This window comes from Furipterus horrens, unplaced genomic scaffold (genome assembly GCF_987537825.1).
Source record: "Furipterus horrens unplaced genomic scaffold, mFurHor1.1.pri manual_scaffold_4, whole genome shotgun sequence".
Lineage (NCBI taxonomy): Eukaryota > Metazoa > Chordata > Mammalia > Chiroptera > Furipteridae > Furipterus > Furipterus horrens.
Window position 1 is genome coordinate 3,418,291 of NW_028327174.1, and position 17,197 is coordinate 3,435,487.

The 17,197-nt window shown below is 53.0% G+C and overlaps 1 protein-coding gene across 1 annotated transcript in view; it reads left to right on the plus strand.

Annotated features, from left to right (window-relative positions):
* The first annotated feature begins 12,242 nt into the window (after positions 1-12,242).
* The window catches only part of EFCAB6 (EF-hand calcium binding domain 6), a 162,406-nt gene continuing 157,451 nt past the window's right edge, over positions 12,243-17,197 (plus strand). The window contains exons 1-2 of the mRNA XM_090272278.1: positions 12,243-12,372; positions 16,452-16,539. Coding sequence (XP_090128404.1) covers positions 16,478-16,539 — 62 coding nt within the window. The 5' untranslated portion in view covers positions 12,243-12,372; positions 16,452-16,477. The remainder of the gene's footprint in view (positions 12,373-16,451; positions 16,540-17,197) is intronic.

Here is a 17,197-nt window from a genome sequence, read left to right on the forward strand (position 1 = left end):
CGGGCTGGGACCGTCTCAGGCTCTCTTTCTGGCTCCAGTACTGTGCCACTTGGAACCTGTCATTCAGGGTTTTAAGTCCTCCCTGGAGGACATGCCCATTGATTCTAGAGCGGAAGAGAGGGAGGGGGAGGCCGAGAGGGAAACATCAATGTGAGAGAGGAACATCGATCGGTTGCCTCTCTCACGTGCCCCAACTGGGGATCGAACCGGCAACCTTTTGGTGCACAGGACACCAGGACACCAGGGCCCCTTCCTTAGTCTCTTCTTCACTGGGGAGGACCAACACCCATTCATGCCTTCGGTGGCCATCCCTCCTAAGCAGGTAAGTCACCGAGGTTCTCCGATTTGATGTCACAAGTTAAACGGCGGAGTAGTCTTCGTCCCGCTCCCTGCGGAGCGTGGTCCCAACCGGAGTGAAAACCCGGAATCCGCGGCTGCATGCTCCGCACCCCGCGCTGCCGGCGAGTGCCCCCTGGTGGCCGCGCCGCGCTTGGCAGCCGCTCTGCGAGGTCGCCTGGAGAGGTCCCCACTCACGGGGCGTCAAGGCTTCCGTTCCCAGCTGGTGCCCGACGCCACAGTCTTTGTAGAGGTGACAGCTTTCAAGAGGATGGGGTGCATCTTCTGGTTGATATTTATGTTTTAGACACATGTGCATCCTTCACAGGGCCCGCCCCCTCCCCCTCCATCTCTGATGTTTATTTAGTACCTGTCGGTAATGCCCTGTGCTGGGCACAGGACACACAATTTCAGTACCTCTCCCGCCTTCAAATTTAGCTCCCCGCTGTTCTGTTCCCTTGGGACTCTGCCCTCACTTATTCCCCAAATACATATGGGAAGAGGCGTGGCAGGGGACCAGAGCATGGGGTTCGACAGTCCTGGTCCTGTCTTTGGTTGGCTACGTGACCCGGGCAGGCCACCTGCCTGCCCTCTCTCAGCCTTGGGCCCTGTCTGTCCGATGGGTATTTTTGGTAGATGGTCTCTGAGGTTCATGTCTCTGGCTGATGGCTCAGCGGGCTTTCCTGGCATCTCCAAGGGGACCCTGCCTGGGACCAGCTCACGCACACAGGAGTGGAGCAGAGAGCCAGTGCGTCATACTCACAGCGGGACAGCAGGGAGACTGCTCACTGTGAGAAGCAGGGCCCGACCTGGGTGTAAATGGGGCCAAGGAGGGGCCCGCCAGGTGGGAACGGGGCACACTAAGGAGAGTAGGAACCCAGTTCTCATTCCAGCTCTGCCACAGGCCAAGAGTCTTATTCCATCCAGCTGGAACATTCTGCAACCCTTAAGGGGTCAAACTGCCTATTGGCACAACCCGAGAGGAGCCGATGAATGGGCGTAGAGAACCATGGATCTGTAGCCAGCGATGGGCTTTGCCAGCAAGGGCAAGAGAATGAGTCACGGAAGCACCTGTCACACATCTGGGGCCAGCACAGCCTTTGCCAAGTCTACACATTGAATGACAATTTCATTCTCGCACTTGGATCCCTGAAGCTAGTTGGCACCGGATGTCTGAGCTGCATTTCCTAGACCTGCCTTCCCACCACGGATGGAGGGGAACTTGGGCCTATGGAAAGCATTCTTTAAAACTGGAGAATACAAAATGTGTCTAAAACATAAATATCAACCAGAAAATGCATCCCATCCTCTTGAAAGCTGTCACCTTTACAAAGATTTGTGGCATCGGGCACCAGCTGGGAACAGAAGTCTTGACACCCCGTGAGTGGGGCCATCTCCAGGCAAGGAGAGACGGCCTCCGGAGCCAGCAGACACTCTCTTCTCCCTCCCTGTGCACCCTCAACAAACTTCAGTGACCTGGTTAAATCTTCCCCTGGTGTTCCTGCCTCTCTGTTCCCCCCTTTACAACCCACGTCTTTATTTTTTACTCAAATGCTGCTGGTAGTTTGGAGCTCGTCTTACTCTGCTCAGGAAACGCTGGCTGCTAGGGTGTCTGTGCCCTGCTCAGGCTGCTCCTCTGCCTGGGTGACCATTGCCCCAGCTTCACCAGGATTGCACTGAATGAGGCTTTTAGCCCATGGGCTACACCAAGGACACCTGGTGTCTCCCTCCCAGGGCCACCGCTGCTCGGGGGGGAGGGGCCGGGCTGCCATGTGCTCCTCATGGTGTTCCTGGGGCCCAGAGACCGACCCTCTGCTCCTTGAGGCCATGGCTGTGTCTTTCGCTGCCCTTGGTGTCGAGAAGTTAGCTCACGAGAGGCGGCCAGAGGAGCACCGGTGACTGGGACAGCCCCACTGTCCGCCGGATTCAGCCCTGCCACACCACCCCCCGCCCCTGACCTAACCCCAGAGCACTCTTCCTCGACTCTGGTGGACCACTCTGCCCTTTGGGGAAGCCTTCCCTGCCAATATTAAACATTTATTTATTTTCGTCAATTCCAGTTGACCTCAACGTTCTTTTATATTAGTTTCAGGTATACAATCCAGTGGTTACACATTTATAATTTACAAAGTGATCCTCCCAGTGAGTTCTGTGCCCACCTGGTGCTATTTGTAGTCATTACGATCGTACTGACTATATTCCCTCAGCCGTACTTCACAGCCCCGTGACTGTTCTGTAACTGCCAACCTGTACTTCTCAGTCCTTCCCTTCTCAACCCTCCCCCACCCACTCCCCCCTGGCAACCATCAGGCTGTTCTGTGTGTCTGAGTCTTTCTATTTTGTTGTTCAGATTCCATAGATAGGTGAAATCAGATGGTATTTATCTTTCTCTGACTTGTTTTGCTTAATATAATGCCCTCTGGATTCATCCACGTGGTGGCAAATGATAATATTTCGTTCTTTTTTGTGGCCAAGTAATATTCCACTGTGTACACGTACCACAGCTTTTTTATCCAGTTGTCTGTGGATGGGCACTCAGGTTTCTTCTGTATCTTCGCTACTGAAAATGATGCGGCAGTGAACAGAGAGGTGCACGTATCTTTGAATTAGCATTCTGGATTTCTTTGGTTAAATACCCACATGTAGAATTGCTGGGTCATTGGCAGTTCTATTTTTTAATATTTTGAGGAACCCTCATCCTCTTTTCCATACTGGCTGCACAAATTTGTAATCCCACTAACAACGCACTAGGGTCCCCTTTTCTCCACATCTTTTCCAACATTTGTTTGTTGATTTACTGATGATGGCCATTCTGGCAGGTGTGAGGTGGTATCTCGTTGTGGTTTTAGTTTGCATTTCTCTGATGATTAGTGATGCTGAGCATCTTGTCATATGTCTGTCAGCCATCTGTGTGTCCTATTTGGAGAAGTGTCTGTTCAGGAGGAGGGTGTGTGTTTGTGTGTGTGTAAGTTGTATGAGTTCTTTATAAATTTTGAATCTTAACCCCTTATCATTGGCAAATATCTTCTCCCAATCGGTAGGTTGTCTTTGTGTTTTGGTGTTTCCTTTGCTGAGCAAAACCTTTAGTTTGATGTACTCCCCATTTGTTTTTCTTCTGTTTTCCTTGCCTGAGGAGATATTTCAGAAAAAAAATATTACAAAGAGCAATGTCAAAGATTTTACTGCCTGTTTTCTGCTATGAGTTTTATGGTTTTGGGTTTTATATTTAAGTTCTTTAATCCATTTTGAGTTTATTCTTGTATATAGTGTACAAGGTGGTCTCATTTCATGTTTTGCCCTTAGCTGTGCATTTCTACCATTTACTGAACGGACTGTCCTTACCCCATGTGTGTTCCGGCCCCCTTTGACATAGACGGAGTGTACAGATGTGGGTTTATTTCTGGGCTCTCTGTATTCTGTTCTGTATGTCGGGTTTTTATGCCAGGACCATGCTGTTTTAATTCATTACTATGGCCTTGTAGTACAGTTTGATACCAGGTAGTGGGATTCCTCCAACTCTGTACTTTTTCAGGATCGCTGTGGATCCGTTACTTCTCAGTGCGGCCAATTCATGCCCACCACCTGCCTCATGCTGGCCTTAAAACTCGGTCTCCAGGAGGCCACCATGAATGAATCTTGGCTCACTGACACCACCACCCTGTAGGTGCCTGGGATTCCACTTCTGCCAAAGGCATCAGAGGGGTTGCCAATTGCGGAAGACACACCAGCTTCCAGGGGCTGGTGGCCATCTCTATCCTGGGTCCCTACCCCACTTGGGGCTTTCCAGGGGAGACGGCGGGAGCCTTCCTCAGCCCAGGGAAGCAGGGACCGGTGTGTCCCCACTCCTACCACGAGACAGGACGCTGCAACAGAAACTTTTCTCCTTAGAATGGGATGAGCCAGGAGTTAAGAGCCTTGAATTCTGAAAGAGGAATAACTTCCTGTGGCAGCATAGTTAAGAAAACATTTTGTAACTGTTTTTCAAGCGTCTTTTCCAATGTATGCATTTTCAGCCCCAAGTAGACTATAAGTAGGGACTGTCTCATTATTCACTCTGTCCCCATGCTGTACTTAGCACAGCGCTCCATTCCTATCAGGTAATCAATAAATGCTTGTTACCTAACTAAAGGCAAATTAAATGCTAAACAGTACTAATTACAAGCTGTTGCAAGATCCTGGCTCTCAGCAAGGAGAGTTCCTGGTGATTGTCAGGGGTTTGCCGGTTGCCCAGGTGTATAAACCATGAAATTGTTGTTTTCTAACTGCTGCTCAGTCCCCGGGGGGGCTGGGGGGTGGGGGCTGTTCTACAATCGTTGGAATATAATGTTCGGAGTGCAGGATGCATTAAAATTTTAAATACCAGTATTCTACACTATGGAATCTTGTTCAGGAGCAAGATGAGTGGGTTCTGAATCCTGTTTTCATGAAAGGAGACCACTGGTAACTATTAAAGGAAATTAAGAGCGTAATAGCATGTTAGCACACGGAAGGGAACGGAAGCCTGCCAAGGTGCTGCGCCGAGCCTGTATGTAGGCTCTCGCCATGTAGGACCCTAAAATAGGACGGAGAACAGCCCCCCGTTTACATATGATAATCAATTATCTGTAGCGACAGTGTTAAAGCGTGCGATTTTGTTTCTGGCTGACTGAACCGAAACCATCGGCTGTGTCAACTGTTAAGGTAACTGCCTGAGAGAGAAAGCATCTATTTCAGTAAAGGAAAAATAACCCCAGTAGCTTTTCCAAAGGAGTGACTTATATCTCATTTACTTAAAATATGTGGTTCCCCCCCCCCCCCCCCCCCCCCCGTTCTGGCCAGCATGGCTCAGTTGGTTGGAGCATCGCTCCATAACTGAGAGGTTGCTGGTTCGATTCCCGGTCAGGGCACATGCCCGGGGTGTGGGCAAGCTCCCTGGTTGGGGTGCATGCAGGAGGCAGCCGATTGGTGTTTCTCTTTGTCCCTTCCCCTCTCTCTTGAATCAGCATAAAAGAGAAACAAAATAATTTTTAAAAATAAAACAAAAAGTTTCCTCCTAAGGACAGCTGGGGGGAGACGCTCCCGGAGAGGTCTCGGGCAGTCTCAGCTTCCGTTCAGATGCAGGGGTGTCTGTGCCACGGGGGTGCTGCTCCTCCTCCGTCTTTATCAGCAGACAAGGTGGAAACCGCACTGAACTTCTCGGGGGCTGATCAGGGCCTGCTGCCCGTGTCTTCCCGTGAAGGCAGACTTCCACTTCTGACACCATTACTGATTACTATGAAATGACAGGCTTGCCTGCAGGGCCCCGTCTCCCCGGGGGTACAGACTGGTGACATTATGGCCTCGAGCACTCAAACCCTGGAGGGCGGGGCACAGCTCTCCACGCCCCAGCTTCCTCCTGACAGCTGAGGAAACGAGGGGACAAAGCCATTTTCCGCGGAGTCCCACGGCCAGCTCCTCCGGGCACCGCCCGAGGTCCTGAGCCGCAGAGCGGCACTGGGTGTGGGCAGCCGCTCTCCCGGTGCGCTGACGCTCATGGCACCCGGGCCGAGGCAAGCGGTCAGCTCTGCCGAGAGCAGATCCCCGCACCACAGAGCACCGGGGGAATGCGAGGCGTGGCCGAGGAAGACCGTAACTTCTTCCCCCAGGCTGTCCCATTACAGAGCTCTGGGCTGTTTGGACAGAGAGAAAACCTAATCTGATAGACTTTACGGACTGATCAGGACAAGACACAGTGATGTGAATTCACGTTCTTGTAAAAAAAAAAAAAATCTAAGTTAACTACACATGGAAGTGAGAAATTGCCAAGACCAGAAAAAACACTTTGAATGAAGATGTTCTTAGGGAAAAAAAAAAACCTTGACAAAATTTCACGCAGACTGATCTAATGAGTCATTTAAATACAGCAGTACCTCTCTGTATTTTTAAAAAAAAAAAAAATAAAAAAAAGGCTAAGCAACTTCGAGCACTTAGGAAATATGGAAAGAAGGCTTCTCTGATAAACTGGACTTCCTTGACGGAGATCAGAAACCTGTTCCACGGGGCTCGAAGGAAGGAGCTAAAGGCCAGCAGACGAGGAAGGGGTAGGAAGTGTGGGTTTGTTTTGTGGTGTGTACCTGGCAGCAGTTCACAGGTATGACAGGGCCACCAGAAGATGCAGCCTTAGGGTTCAGAGTGTCGCTGCTGCCCGTGGCCAACAGTTACCAGGCTGTGTGGTGGCCCTTTAGCCATATCAGTCTTGGAAGATGGAAGTAAGGTGATCTAAGGATTTGGCCCATTAAACTTGATTCCCCATCTCACAGTGTGATGGTTAAGAGTATAGTCCAGGGTTCAGAGCCAGACTCTGCCACTCATTGGGAGGGTAGCTTTGAGCAAGTTACTTTACCTTTTTAAATGTCAATTTTCTCATCTATGAAAATGAGAAAATTGTATGTGCCTCATATTATTATAAATATTAAAAGGGATTCTTCCAGTCAGGGCACATCAGAGAAGGAAAACTCTGACTCCAAAAAACCTCCGCTGCCTTGCGGCATACCTCTTCAGGGGAAAGGCTAAGGGAGTAAACCCCGACAGAAAATCCGGAGCCGGAGTCCCTAAGGCGGTTTGACGTTGTAGTCAACACCGGCAACTCCTGCGGCGCACCTGAAGCCAAGCTGTATTGACTCCGTCTTTCCCTTGGACCCTTCAGCTGCGAAGAGAGGGGGGGTCTGCTGCATGGGCAACAGCAGACCCTCCATATCACCCTGCCCAGGCTCTGTAGCTTCAGCTTCACTGGAGAGGACACTCCAGCGTCATCGCAAGATGTCGATTCAACACGGGAGGAGACAGATACCGTGTCACTCCCGAGTCGGACTGCACAGCCATTCTCGGCGGTGCAGATAGACTCTTAAGAAGCTACACCATCGTCTCTCGAGACGGACGGCTGCCGACGACGACGACCTCTCTGTATTGCGGCTCACTTATCGCGGCCTCACTGTATGGCGGGATTTTAAAAAATATATTTAAATATTTATTGCGGATTTTTCTCTATATCGTGGGATTTTGCGGTGCTGTATACGTATGTTGTTAAAGTTATGTAGGTTTAAGAGGGTAGAATATGTTTAAGAACATACGTAGTGTTTATAAAAGTGCGGAAAAGGTTAATAAGGGACTGGGAACGGTTTATAAGTGTGTGGGAAGGGTTTCTAAAGCCTTAAAATATATATAAATACTAAAATGTAAGGTTCCTACTTCGCGGATTCTCACCTACCGCGGGGGGCTCTAGCATGTAATACCACGGTAAGTGAGGGATCGCTGTACATGGAAGAATCCTTGTGTCAAGGATATAGGCATGGACTCGTAGTTTTCCACGCTGGGCTCCACTGGTCCAATCAACAGCACTCAAACGCTTCACTATTGAGTTCACATCGGCTCAGAAGACATTTATCAAGCCCCATGTTTTCTCACACAGCCACCTCTTAGTCAGGGTTTTTCACCTACAATTTGCCCTCAAAATAATTGTCACTAAAAACTAGCATCCTTGCCAACACTTTCCTGTAGCAATTTGTCGTCTCAGTTACTTTATTTTGAACAGCAAATTACCCCAGCTATGGCCAATTTTGGATAAAAGGACACCTGATGGAATTGGAGAGAAATTTAACACAGATTTAGTAAACTCCTAATGCCACGTCATGACAGTTTTTGGTGTTGGATGCGTTAGGTGTTACTTAACATAGGTCTTCTAAAATACAATCCAATGAGATACTCCTGGAGAAGACAAATAGCCAATAATGGATTGTTTTTTATCCTCACCTGAGAACATTTTTTACTCATTGCTTTTAGAGAGAGATAGGAAGAGAGGAAGGGAAAGAGAGAAACATGGATGCAAGAGAAAAGACAGATTGGCTGCCTCCTATATGCACAGGGCTGGGGATCGAACCCACGACCCTTCAGTTATTGGATGCCACTTGCACCAACTGAGCCATCAGCGCCAGAACAACTGTCCTTGTGCCATGTGCACAGTCCTTATGCCTCACAGTCACAGAAGGAAGAGAAAACGGGCAGAGGAAATAAATACCGGCTGCGAATTTTCCAAAACTAATGAGACACATTAAGCCACAGATTCAAGAGAGGTTACAAAACCCCAGCAGGATGAAGATGAAGAAAACCACACCAGACACACCTTAAAGTTTTCCAGAGGAAAGAAAGACATATTACTTTCAAAAGAATAACAATTCCACAGACAGCAGACTCGGCAGCAGAAACAATGGAGATAGAATGTGGCATCTTTAAGATGCTGAACGAAAATATCCCTTAAAAATGAGTGAATAAACACATTTTCAGGGAAATAAATAGTGAATCAATGTGTCCCCAGCAGATCCACAATAAATACAATTTGTAGTGTCATGTCTCTTGGAAACTGGAAGAACAAATAACAATAACAAAAATTAGCAAAGAAATGGATAATTCTGACTACACAATGAACAAATGTGACCTAATTAAAAAAACCAACAACTCTCACCTAACAATTGCAAAATACAAATTAGTTTCAAGTGCACATAGACCATTTACCACAACTGACCATGTGGTGAGCCACAAAGTCTTTAAAAATTTCAATAAACTGACATTTTACTTGTGTGTTCTCTGACCATAGTGGAACTAAGCTAAAATCAGTAACAAAAAATAGCTGAAGGAGGCCCACATATTTGGAAATTAATATAGTGCTACACTACCATGTGTCAAAAAAGACATCACCGTGGAAACTGAAACAAGATTTGAATCAAATGCTAATTAAAATCTATCGTATCAGCAGAGGATGCAGCTACAACCACACCTAGAGGAGGATGTATAGCCTTAAACACGTGTCTTAAAAAAGAAGAAAGTGCACCCTGGCTGGGTGGGTGAGTTGGTTGGAGCGTCACCTTGTAAACCAAAAGGCTGTGGGTTTGATCCCTGGTCAGGGGACATGCCTGGGTTGTGGGTTCCATCCTTAGGGTGTGACCAGGAGGCAACTGATCAATGTTTCTCTCTCTCCCTTTCCTCTCTAAGATCAATAAACATATTCTTTGATGAGGATTAAAAAAAAATAGAAGTGAAAGTGTAATATTACTATGAAAATAGTTTTGATCGTTATGGACGCTTGGGAAGGGTCTCTGGATGGCAAGCGTCCGCAGACCGCACTTGGAAGAACCGCTGACGTAAGCGACGAAGTCCAAGAGGCGGCGAATGGGGACGGGATTCAGGACCCCGATGGAGGACCTGGCCTCTGTGCAAAGTGACCGTCTGTCTTTTGGAACAAGAGCGAATAAGAGACGGTGCCCAAGTGGTCAGGAGACAATCTGCGTGTTCCATTCTCACGGAATCCTCCTCTCGGCGAGATCTGACGCAGGCCCTTCATGCGGGCGACGAGGGAATGGGTGCAGGTTCCGGGGGGTGGGGTGGCCTATGAAACAACTCTCTTGGTGGGTAGGAACACTGGCCGTCAGCCCGCAGTCACACTTCCCAGCAGGGACCACAACACGTTGTCTCCAGGGCCCCCTGTAATTTACCCGCTGGCAGAACGGTGGGGAGCGCATTCCTCAGCCAGCTGACCCCCCGTCCCCCCTCGCTCCAAAACGGGGTGGGATGGCAGGGCCATTGGGAGCACCCCGGGGCCCTAACCTGCCGGGGGTTCTAATTCTGGTCCTGCCATTGGGCAGCCGCGTGTCTCCGGGCAGAAGACCCTCCGTGCCTCAGTTTCCTATCTATAAAACGGGAATCATCGTAGCACCTCCCTCACGGGGCCGCTGTGCAGACGATGCACATTAAATGACAAGCGACATCCTCGGACGGGTGCCTGGCAAGGGGGTGTGCGCGCGAAGGGCCAGCGACAGCTACTGACATCGCCGTTATGACTGTCGGCGTAACTACCGAGCTCCCTCTCCGCCTGCCACTCCGGGGTCTCTGGTTTTGCCGACGACGCCCAAGCAACGGAGCCGCCCCGGCGCCAGGGCGTGGCTCGATGGGCTGAGCGCCGGCCTGCGAACCCAAGGGTCACGGGTTCGGATCCCAGCCAGGGCACAGGCCTGGGCTGGGGGCGCGCGCGCGCCAGCCACTCACTGGTGTTTCTCTCCCTCTCTTTCTAAAAATAAAATAAAGTAAAAAAAAAAAAAAATTGGGCTCACCTGGCGACTAGCTACTGCGGTCGCCCAAGCATCGGCCTGGCGGTGCTGAAGCCACACCGTGGCGAGGCTGGTCCCCGTGTCACGGGGCAGGCGCGCAGGACACAACCAGACACGCCAAGCAGAGGAAGCACCACAGTCGCCCTTGGGTGCCGACCTAGAGGAAGGCGCAGCACGTGCGGTCCGGGCTCTGGGACCAGCCGTCCGTGCATCCGGACACCAGACCCCGAGGGGGAGCGCTTCTCAGCAGAGGCCGGCTTCCCCCGGACCGCGCGGCCGGAACCGACCGGGCGCCGCAAGGCCAAACGCCAGCTCGCGCGGAGGCCGCGAAACACAAGGTCGCTCCCACGACGCACGACGTCAGGGCAGGTTCCCGCGTCTCGGAGACAGGACTTCCGGCGGAAGTCCTTGTACGGCGGCGGGGGCACGCCCTGCCGGTCCGGCCGCGAGCCTGGCCACGCCCCTCTGCTCGCCCGACTCCGTCGTCGACTCGGCCAATCGGAGCTCGGCTTATTATCGGGTGCGGAGAGACGTTGTCCAGTCCGCGAGTGTCGTCGTCGCTCGGGCAACAGCGTCCTAGAGACGCCGGGTGGGCTGGGTCTCCGCGGCCCCGCGTCCAGGAGACCCAGCGCGCTCTTGTGGCCCCACAAGGAGGAGACCAGGAAGGGGGTGCGGGTAAGGCGGCGCGTCCTTGGCGCCGGGACCGCGCGCGAGCCGAAGGGGCAGCGAGGGTCCGAGCCGGGGGACGGACGTGCGGCTCTGAAGGTCCTGCAGCCCCGAGACGGCTGCTGCCCGCGCCCGGGATACGCTGCCTCTCCTCCTCGTCCGCGGTGGGGAGCTGGGGACCCGTTTTCTCTCGCGTGCGTGGCGCGCCAGCAGGTGCCAAGCGCGCGTGGGCTCTGCGGCTACTGCGGAGAACGGGGCGGTCCTGTTCTCGCGGAGCTGCCGCGGTGTTTGGGGGAAGTCAGACTATAAACAGGGTGGAGGGCGGTGACTCCTTCCTCTTCGGGTGTGCGAGGGTCACGTGGGACATGGGTGGCAATGCCTTCAGTCGAGCCCTTTACAAATTGTTCCGTGTCCCCCATTTCATCGGTCCCCACAGCGCTCTTCTGAATGAGGACTTGAACTCTGCGGGGTGAAGGGATCGTCCCAAAATCGCACCACTAGGAAGTTGCAAAGTCAGAATTCAAACTCAGCGCTGAGGTCTCACGGCAAAAAAAAAAAAACACAAAAAAATCCCTGGTCTTTCTAGAACCTTCTTTTTCCTCGGGCAGCACATGGTTATTCCTCAGACATTTCATTTGGAGGCACTCAGCGAAATGTTTGGTTGCACAGAACTTAAGACCCTTGGTAAATCACTTTCAGAAAAAGTAATTTAATGTTGCTTACGTGTGTGCCTCTAAATGGATGGATTTACAGAAATGCTGTAAAAAAAAAAGTCTGCTTTTACACACTGCAGTTCCTGTATCGGTTTCTTTTATTCATGGTCATCAATCCAACAGGCGTTTGGTTGGCCAGGTCCTCGGGGTTGGACAGTGAACCAGGCGCCAGCCCTTCGGTTCCCTGGGAACACCAGCCCCCCACTCGGCCGGCCCCCAAGCCTTCAGAGGACGGGGATTGTATTTCGGGTGGTGGCGCTCTCCCTTGCCCTCCGTCTTCAGTTTACTGTCTGCTCACAGGAGGTGCTGGTAGGTATTTGCCGAGAAATGCTGATCTGAGACTGGAAACTTGCTCTCCAGTTTTTTTGTTTTTTTTTTTCCTGCTCTTTTCCAGTCATCCGCCTCTTCCCCGGCCGTGTGGCACCTGCGACAGGACGTGCTCCAGGAGATGGTCGGCCGTCGGGCGCCCACCCAGAGCAGGGGCCTCCCGGGCGGCCGCGGGCTGCTAACAGGACCACGGTGTTAGTGACGCTCCTCTCCAGGTGTGTGCCCACGGGCGTGTGTTTAGGGCGAGTCGGTGGTGAGAGTCCCTGAGGTCGTCCTGCACGGCTCCTTCCGCTGCTGGGCCGGAACACTTAGCTGTGCGGTCTGGATGGGACGCTGGGAGCGGAGCCGGGAGCCCACGGGCGCCAACCTTCTGTAAAGTGTTGGGCTTGCACAGTTGCGTCCATTGGATCCTTACTGGTTTGCACAGTTGCGTCCCTTGGATCCGTACTGAAGGGTTACTTCATTTCCAGCAGACACTGTCCAGGACGTCCGCACCGTTTAGGAGGCGTAGAGGGAAGGGATGTGTCCGTGAAACTGAATGGAGATGACGCGTGAATAGGACGCCCTTCCCACTTTGTCCTCGCAGTCCTGGCCTTCGCCCGCTAGGGGGTTTTGTTTCCTCTGTATCAGGTGGCACTGCTGTTCCTTCTCTCCGGGTAGTTGTCTGCGGTTTTCCTACTGCTTCTAGTTGGCCCTGCGCCGGGACTGCTGCTCCTGGCTAGTGCTTACTGAGCACTTACTATGTTCCAGGCACAGCTTGGGCCTCACATGTGTTTCTTTTTAAAATCGAGTCCCCACCAGCTGCTTATGAGAAAGGACGGTTACTCTTGCCACCGTACAGGGCAGTGAAAGGGCTCCCCGGCCGACGGACGGGGGTAGAGTGTGGCTTCTCCTCCGGGGCTGCCCTGGAGCAGAACCTGTGCCCTTGACCTGCGGGCGTGCTCAGCTCCGGAAATGCTCTCCGCGCCCCCTGAGGCTGCGCACTCACTGTGGGAACACGCGCCGTGTGGTAAAGTAGGGCCTTGTAAGTCAGGGTCATGAACGATGCAGATTGAATAGGACAGTAATGTCAGGAGGAAAGGAAGTACTCAGATCGTCCACCATGGTTGATACAGTTGGGCTACCCGTTTATCTCTGAGCTTCTTGAACACAAGGTCGAAGAACATTTTTTAAAAAGAAAAAAGAAAAATAGAAGGAAATTGAATTAATTTTGTCCAGGCAAAGAAGGCATTGTAATTCCTGTGGAAAAAATGAAGCTTTCAAACCCCGAGGCCTAAACGGCAGTTGACCTGGGGGTCATCACGAAGCCTGAGACAGTCTCAGGTGCTCACTATTTAGGGGGAGACTGTGGACTCTTACATGTGTATGGAATTTTAAGAATGATTTTGGGATCGGTACTTTCCCGAATGTTGTTTTGCCCCCAGGAATCGGTAACTGGTGTTTCCCCCTCCTCTGGGTTGGCGCCGTTCGCCCGTTTGCTTGTTTCCTTCGCAGTCATGCCCGGAGCACCTGCCCCGTGCCAGGCCCTGTGCAGGCCCCGGGGAGGCCTCGCGCGGTCCATCACCGCCCCGGCGCCCCGGCCACCTCTGCCTCGTCACTCTGTCTGCGGGGGTTTTTCTGCGCCGACCGGCTTGCCCTCCTTGGCTGGCCTGTGGAACCCTGAGACGACACTCAGCCCGTCACTGTAACCGTCTGCTGCCTTCTGCCCTGCGGTCTGTCTGACCTGCCTTTCTGTACCTTCCCGGGGCCTAAAGATAGTGACAGCGGCCAAACTGTGGACACTGCCTACTGTGTGTCCGGCTCTTCGGACACGTTATCGGTGATCCTTCCGCAGACTTTAGAGCGTGGCACTTAACCGTTTGGGGCCACTTGTCCCGGGAGCAGCCAGTGAAAGCCACCTGTCCTCTGGCTAGGAAGTGTCTCCCACGCGCTGTGCCTCTCACCTCAGAGCCTTTGAAGTTCCACAGAAGCCCACATGGACCTCGTCCCTGGATTGCAGGAGAAGAATAGTTGCTTTAAAGAGAAAGATTGTTTCCATTTCTCAAGTGAGGAAACTGGGTCAGGAGGAGGTTAATAAACGTGTGAGTATGCACACGAGATGGTGGAACTAACTTGACTCCAAACCTGGGATTTTTCCCGCTGCAGAGGCTCAGCAGCTGACTGAGTGGGCCGAAGGCTGGGAAGGGACCCTTCTGGGGGATGTGTCCCAGGACATAACAGAGCGCCCAGTTGCTGTCCGAATAGACGAGGAGAGGATTTTTCACAAGTACTTGGATTTAGCCGCCAGAGTCTTTTGGGCTGCTTGCAACTTTTTCCAATTTAGTCAAGTGGCAATTTTCCCCCCACGAAACCAGTTCCAACAATTTTTGCTTCTGATGCCATTTCTGTTTGGCTGCGCACGTTTTTGAGTCTTGTGTTGAATTATGTTTTCTCTGGGTGCCAAGGCAGATGGAGGGCACTTTGTTATGATTCTGCTATAAATAGCACCTGTTAAAAACTGGACATCAATATGTATCTGATGGGTACATGGATCAGTGAAAAGAGCCCTTGATTTGAGTTTCTGCCTGCGGGCAAGACGTGGGTCTGATGGTGTGTGACTTGGGGCTTCTTCGGGCGGGGCGGCAGGGGGAGCATTGGGTTTATAACCCTTGCTAATCTCCGCTTCACCAAGCCCTGAAGCAATCCTGAGCCCGTTGCTGTCTTAGAATTCTCCGCTTAGAGCGCCTAACTGAGGACGGGCCGAGCCGGGCTGCCCTGCCCAGTTCTCGCCGCGTCCTGCCTGTGCGCAGAGCGCTGTCCGGGTTTCACAGCCAGGGAGGGGTCGCGCGCACTCCGCACCCTCCCAGCAGCACGTGTGGACGGCCGTAGTCCACGCGGTTTCGCGTCGCGGATATTTAAGTCAGGAAGCAATGTAACTGTACGTGTGCTTCAGAAAGACAAAGCCTGGCCGCAGAGGAGGGGTCAGAGGGAGAAGTTGGAGACCTGGAAGCATCTTAAGGGGCTCTCTCTTCCCCCAGTTGAGGGGGGATGAACAGGCTGCTGACATTAGGGACATAGGGGCAGCGAGTAGGTGTAACAGGGATTTTCTTAGTCAAAGTGACAGTATTTGCTGACGGCTCAGAGGGCTGGGGCCAAAGGAGGGGATTTCTGCCCTAACTTACCAAGGTCCAGGAGTGGAAGTAATTCATTCCTTCACTCAGTGAGTCTGGACGCCTCTGAACGTTGGTCCCTGGCCCAGAGGCTGGGGCGCCCGGAGACAAGTGTGAGGTGAATACTCACACGCGCGAGACGCCACTGCAGACTGGGCGGAGGGCTGTCGGGGACAACAGAGGTCCTGGTGGAAGTGTGTCATGGGGGCCCACCTAGTAGGGGGGCGTCAAGGAAGGCTCCCCGAGGAAGTGGCGTGGCCGTGGGTGTCAGCAGCAGCACACCCGGGGGCTCAGTAGCAAGGTGAGCTCTCGGGCCCACCCCTGCTGGCGTCTAGGGGGTGGGTAGCAGCCGCTGTCGAGCGAGCCCTGCAGGGGGTCCTGATGGACACCCAAGTTTGGGAACCGCTCATCTTCAGGACAGAGGAGTTCCTAGGCAGCATGGGGAGCGGCATAAGGGGCCCAGGCAGAGGGCCACGGCGGGCGAGAAAGCTTTCCCGGGGCAAGGCCACGTTTGGGGGACTGCCGTGCGCTGGTGTGGTCCACGCATGGGGCACCCAGGAGGGGACACGGCTGGAGGAGCAGCGGGCCCAACTGTGTGACCTTCTGACGCCATTAGGGACTTCGGTCTTTGTTCCAAGGGCAATAGGAAGCAATTGGGATTTGTAAAGCCAGGAAGTAACAGGAGATCAGCCTTTTAGAATGATTACTCCAGCTGAATGGAGGAGACCGCAGAGGGGAGGGTGTGTGTGTGCGTGTTGTGTGTGATGTGTGTAGAGTATGTTGTGTGTGTGGCTTGTGCGCGTGTGGATGTGTGTATGTTGTGTGTGGAGTATGTCATGTATGTGGTCTGTGTGCGTGGTGTGTGAGGTGCTGTGGGTGATGTGTGTGCGTGCGTGTGTACGTGTGTGTGCGTGAGATGGGGATGTGTGAAGAGGAGCACTGACGTGCTGTCTGCACCTGGGAAACCTGACACTTGCGGGGAGAGTCCCGGGAGCGCCTGCCTGGGGTGTCCGACCGCTTTGGGAGCCCGGCAATATTACTTGATTGTCTTGCAGACCCGGAGGCTCTGCCCTTGTGGTTGACGAGCTAAGTAAGGACACCCGTCTGCCACTCTCTGCTGACCCCGCTGCTCTCCTGTTTTTCAGAGTACACACATTCAGATTCGAAGGAAATGAAACTCAGTCTCAGCAAAACGGACGTCAGCAGCAGCAAAGCAGGCAGCACCGAGGCCAGGTGAGACGCTTCTCCGCCCCGCGCCCATGCCGGCTGGCGGGTCAGGGGGCCGCGTGTGCTCAGGACAGGGTTTGTGTGTTGTGCTGGGTGCAGGGCCTCGGGAGGGAGGCGCTCTGCAAGGTGATAGTGACACCGCTGTCACTTCCACCTGGTTGTGGTGGTCGGTCACACAGCCAGCACATACGAAATGCTGACTTTTGTGCCAAAATTGTCTAGGAACTTACATGGTTATCACGTCCGGAGGCATCGGCTGACGGGCTTTATAGTCAAACGTCCTCAGTGCGGTGCCCAACAGGCGCAAACGTCAGCCAGCCGGGGCACATTCAGAAGGTGACTCAGCCAGCCTGCCTGCAAGGCCAGGGCCGGCTCCAGGGCGGTTTTCCCCGCGGGGTCCGCACTGCCGGCACCAGGGGGCAGCAGTGGCCCGCCGTTCCCTCCCCGAGGAAGCGGGCGCCCGGGCCACCTCCTTCCCCGCCTGGAGCCCTTGCGGGCATGGCGCACTATAAATAGGATGTGCGAACCGCTCCCTGTCTGCGCACAGGAGCTGGCAGAACGGGACGGTTTCCAGCTCTTCCGTTTCAAAAGGCTGCCAGTCAAACAGGTTTTAAGATGGCAGCAAGTGTCTGACAGCCGACAAGTGCGGCCGCTTTCCTGCCAC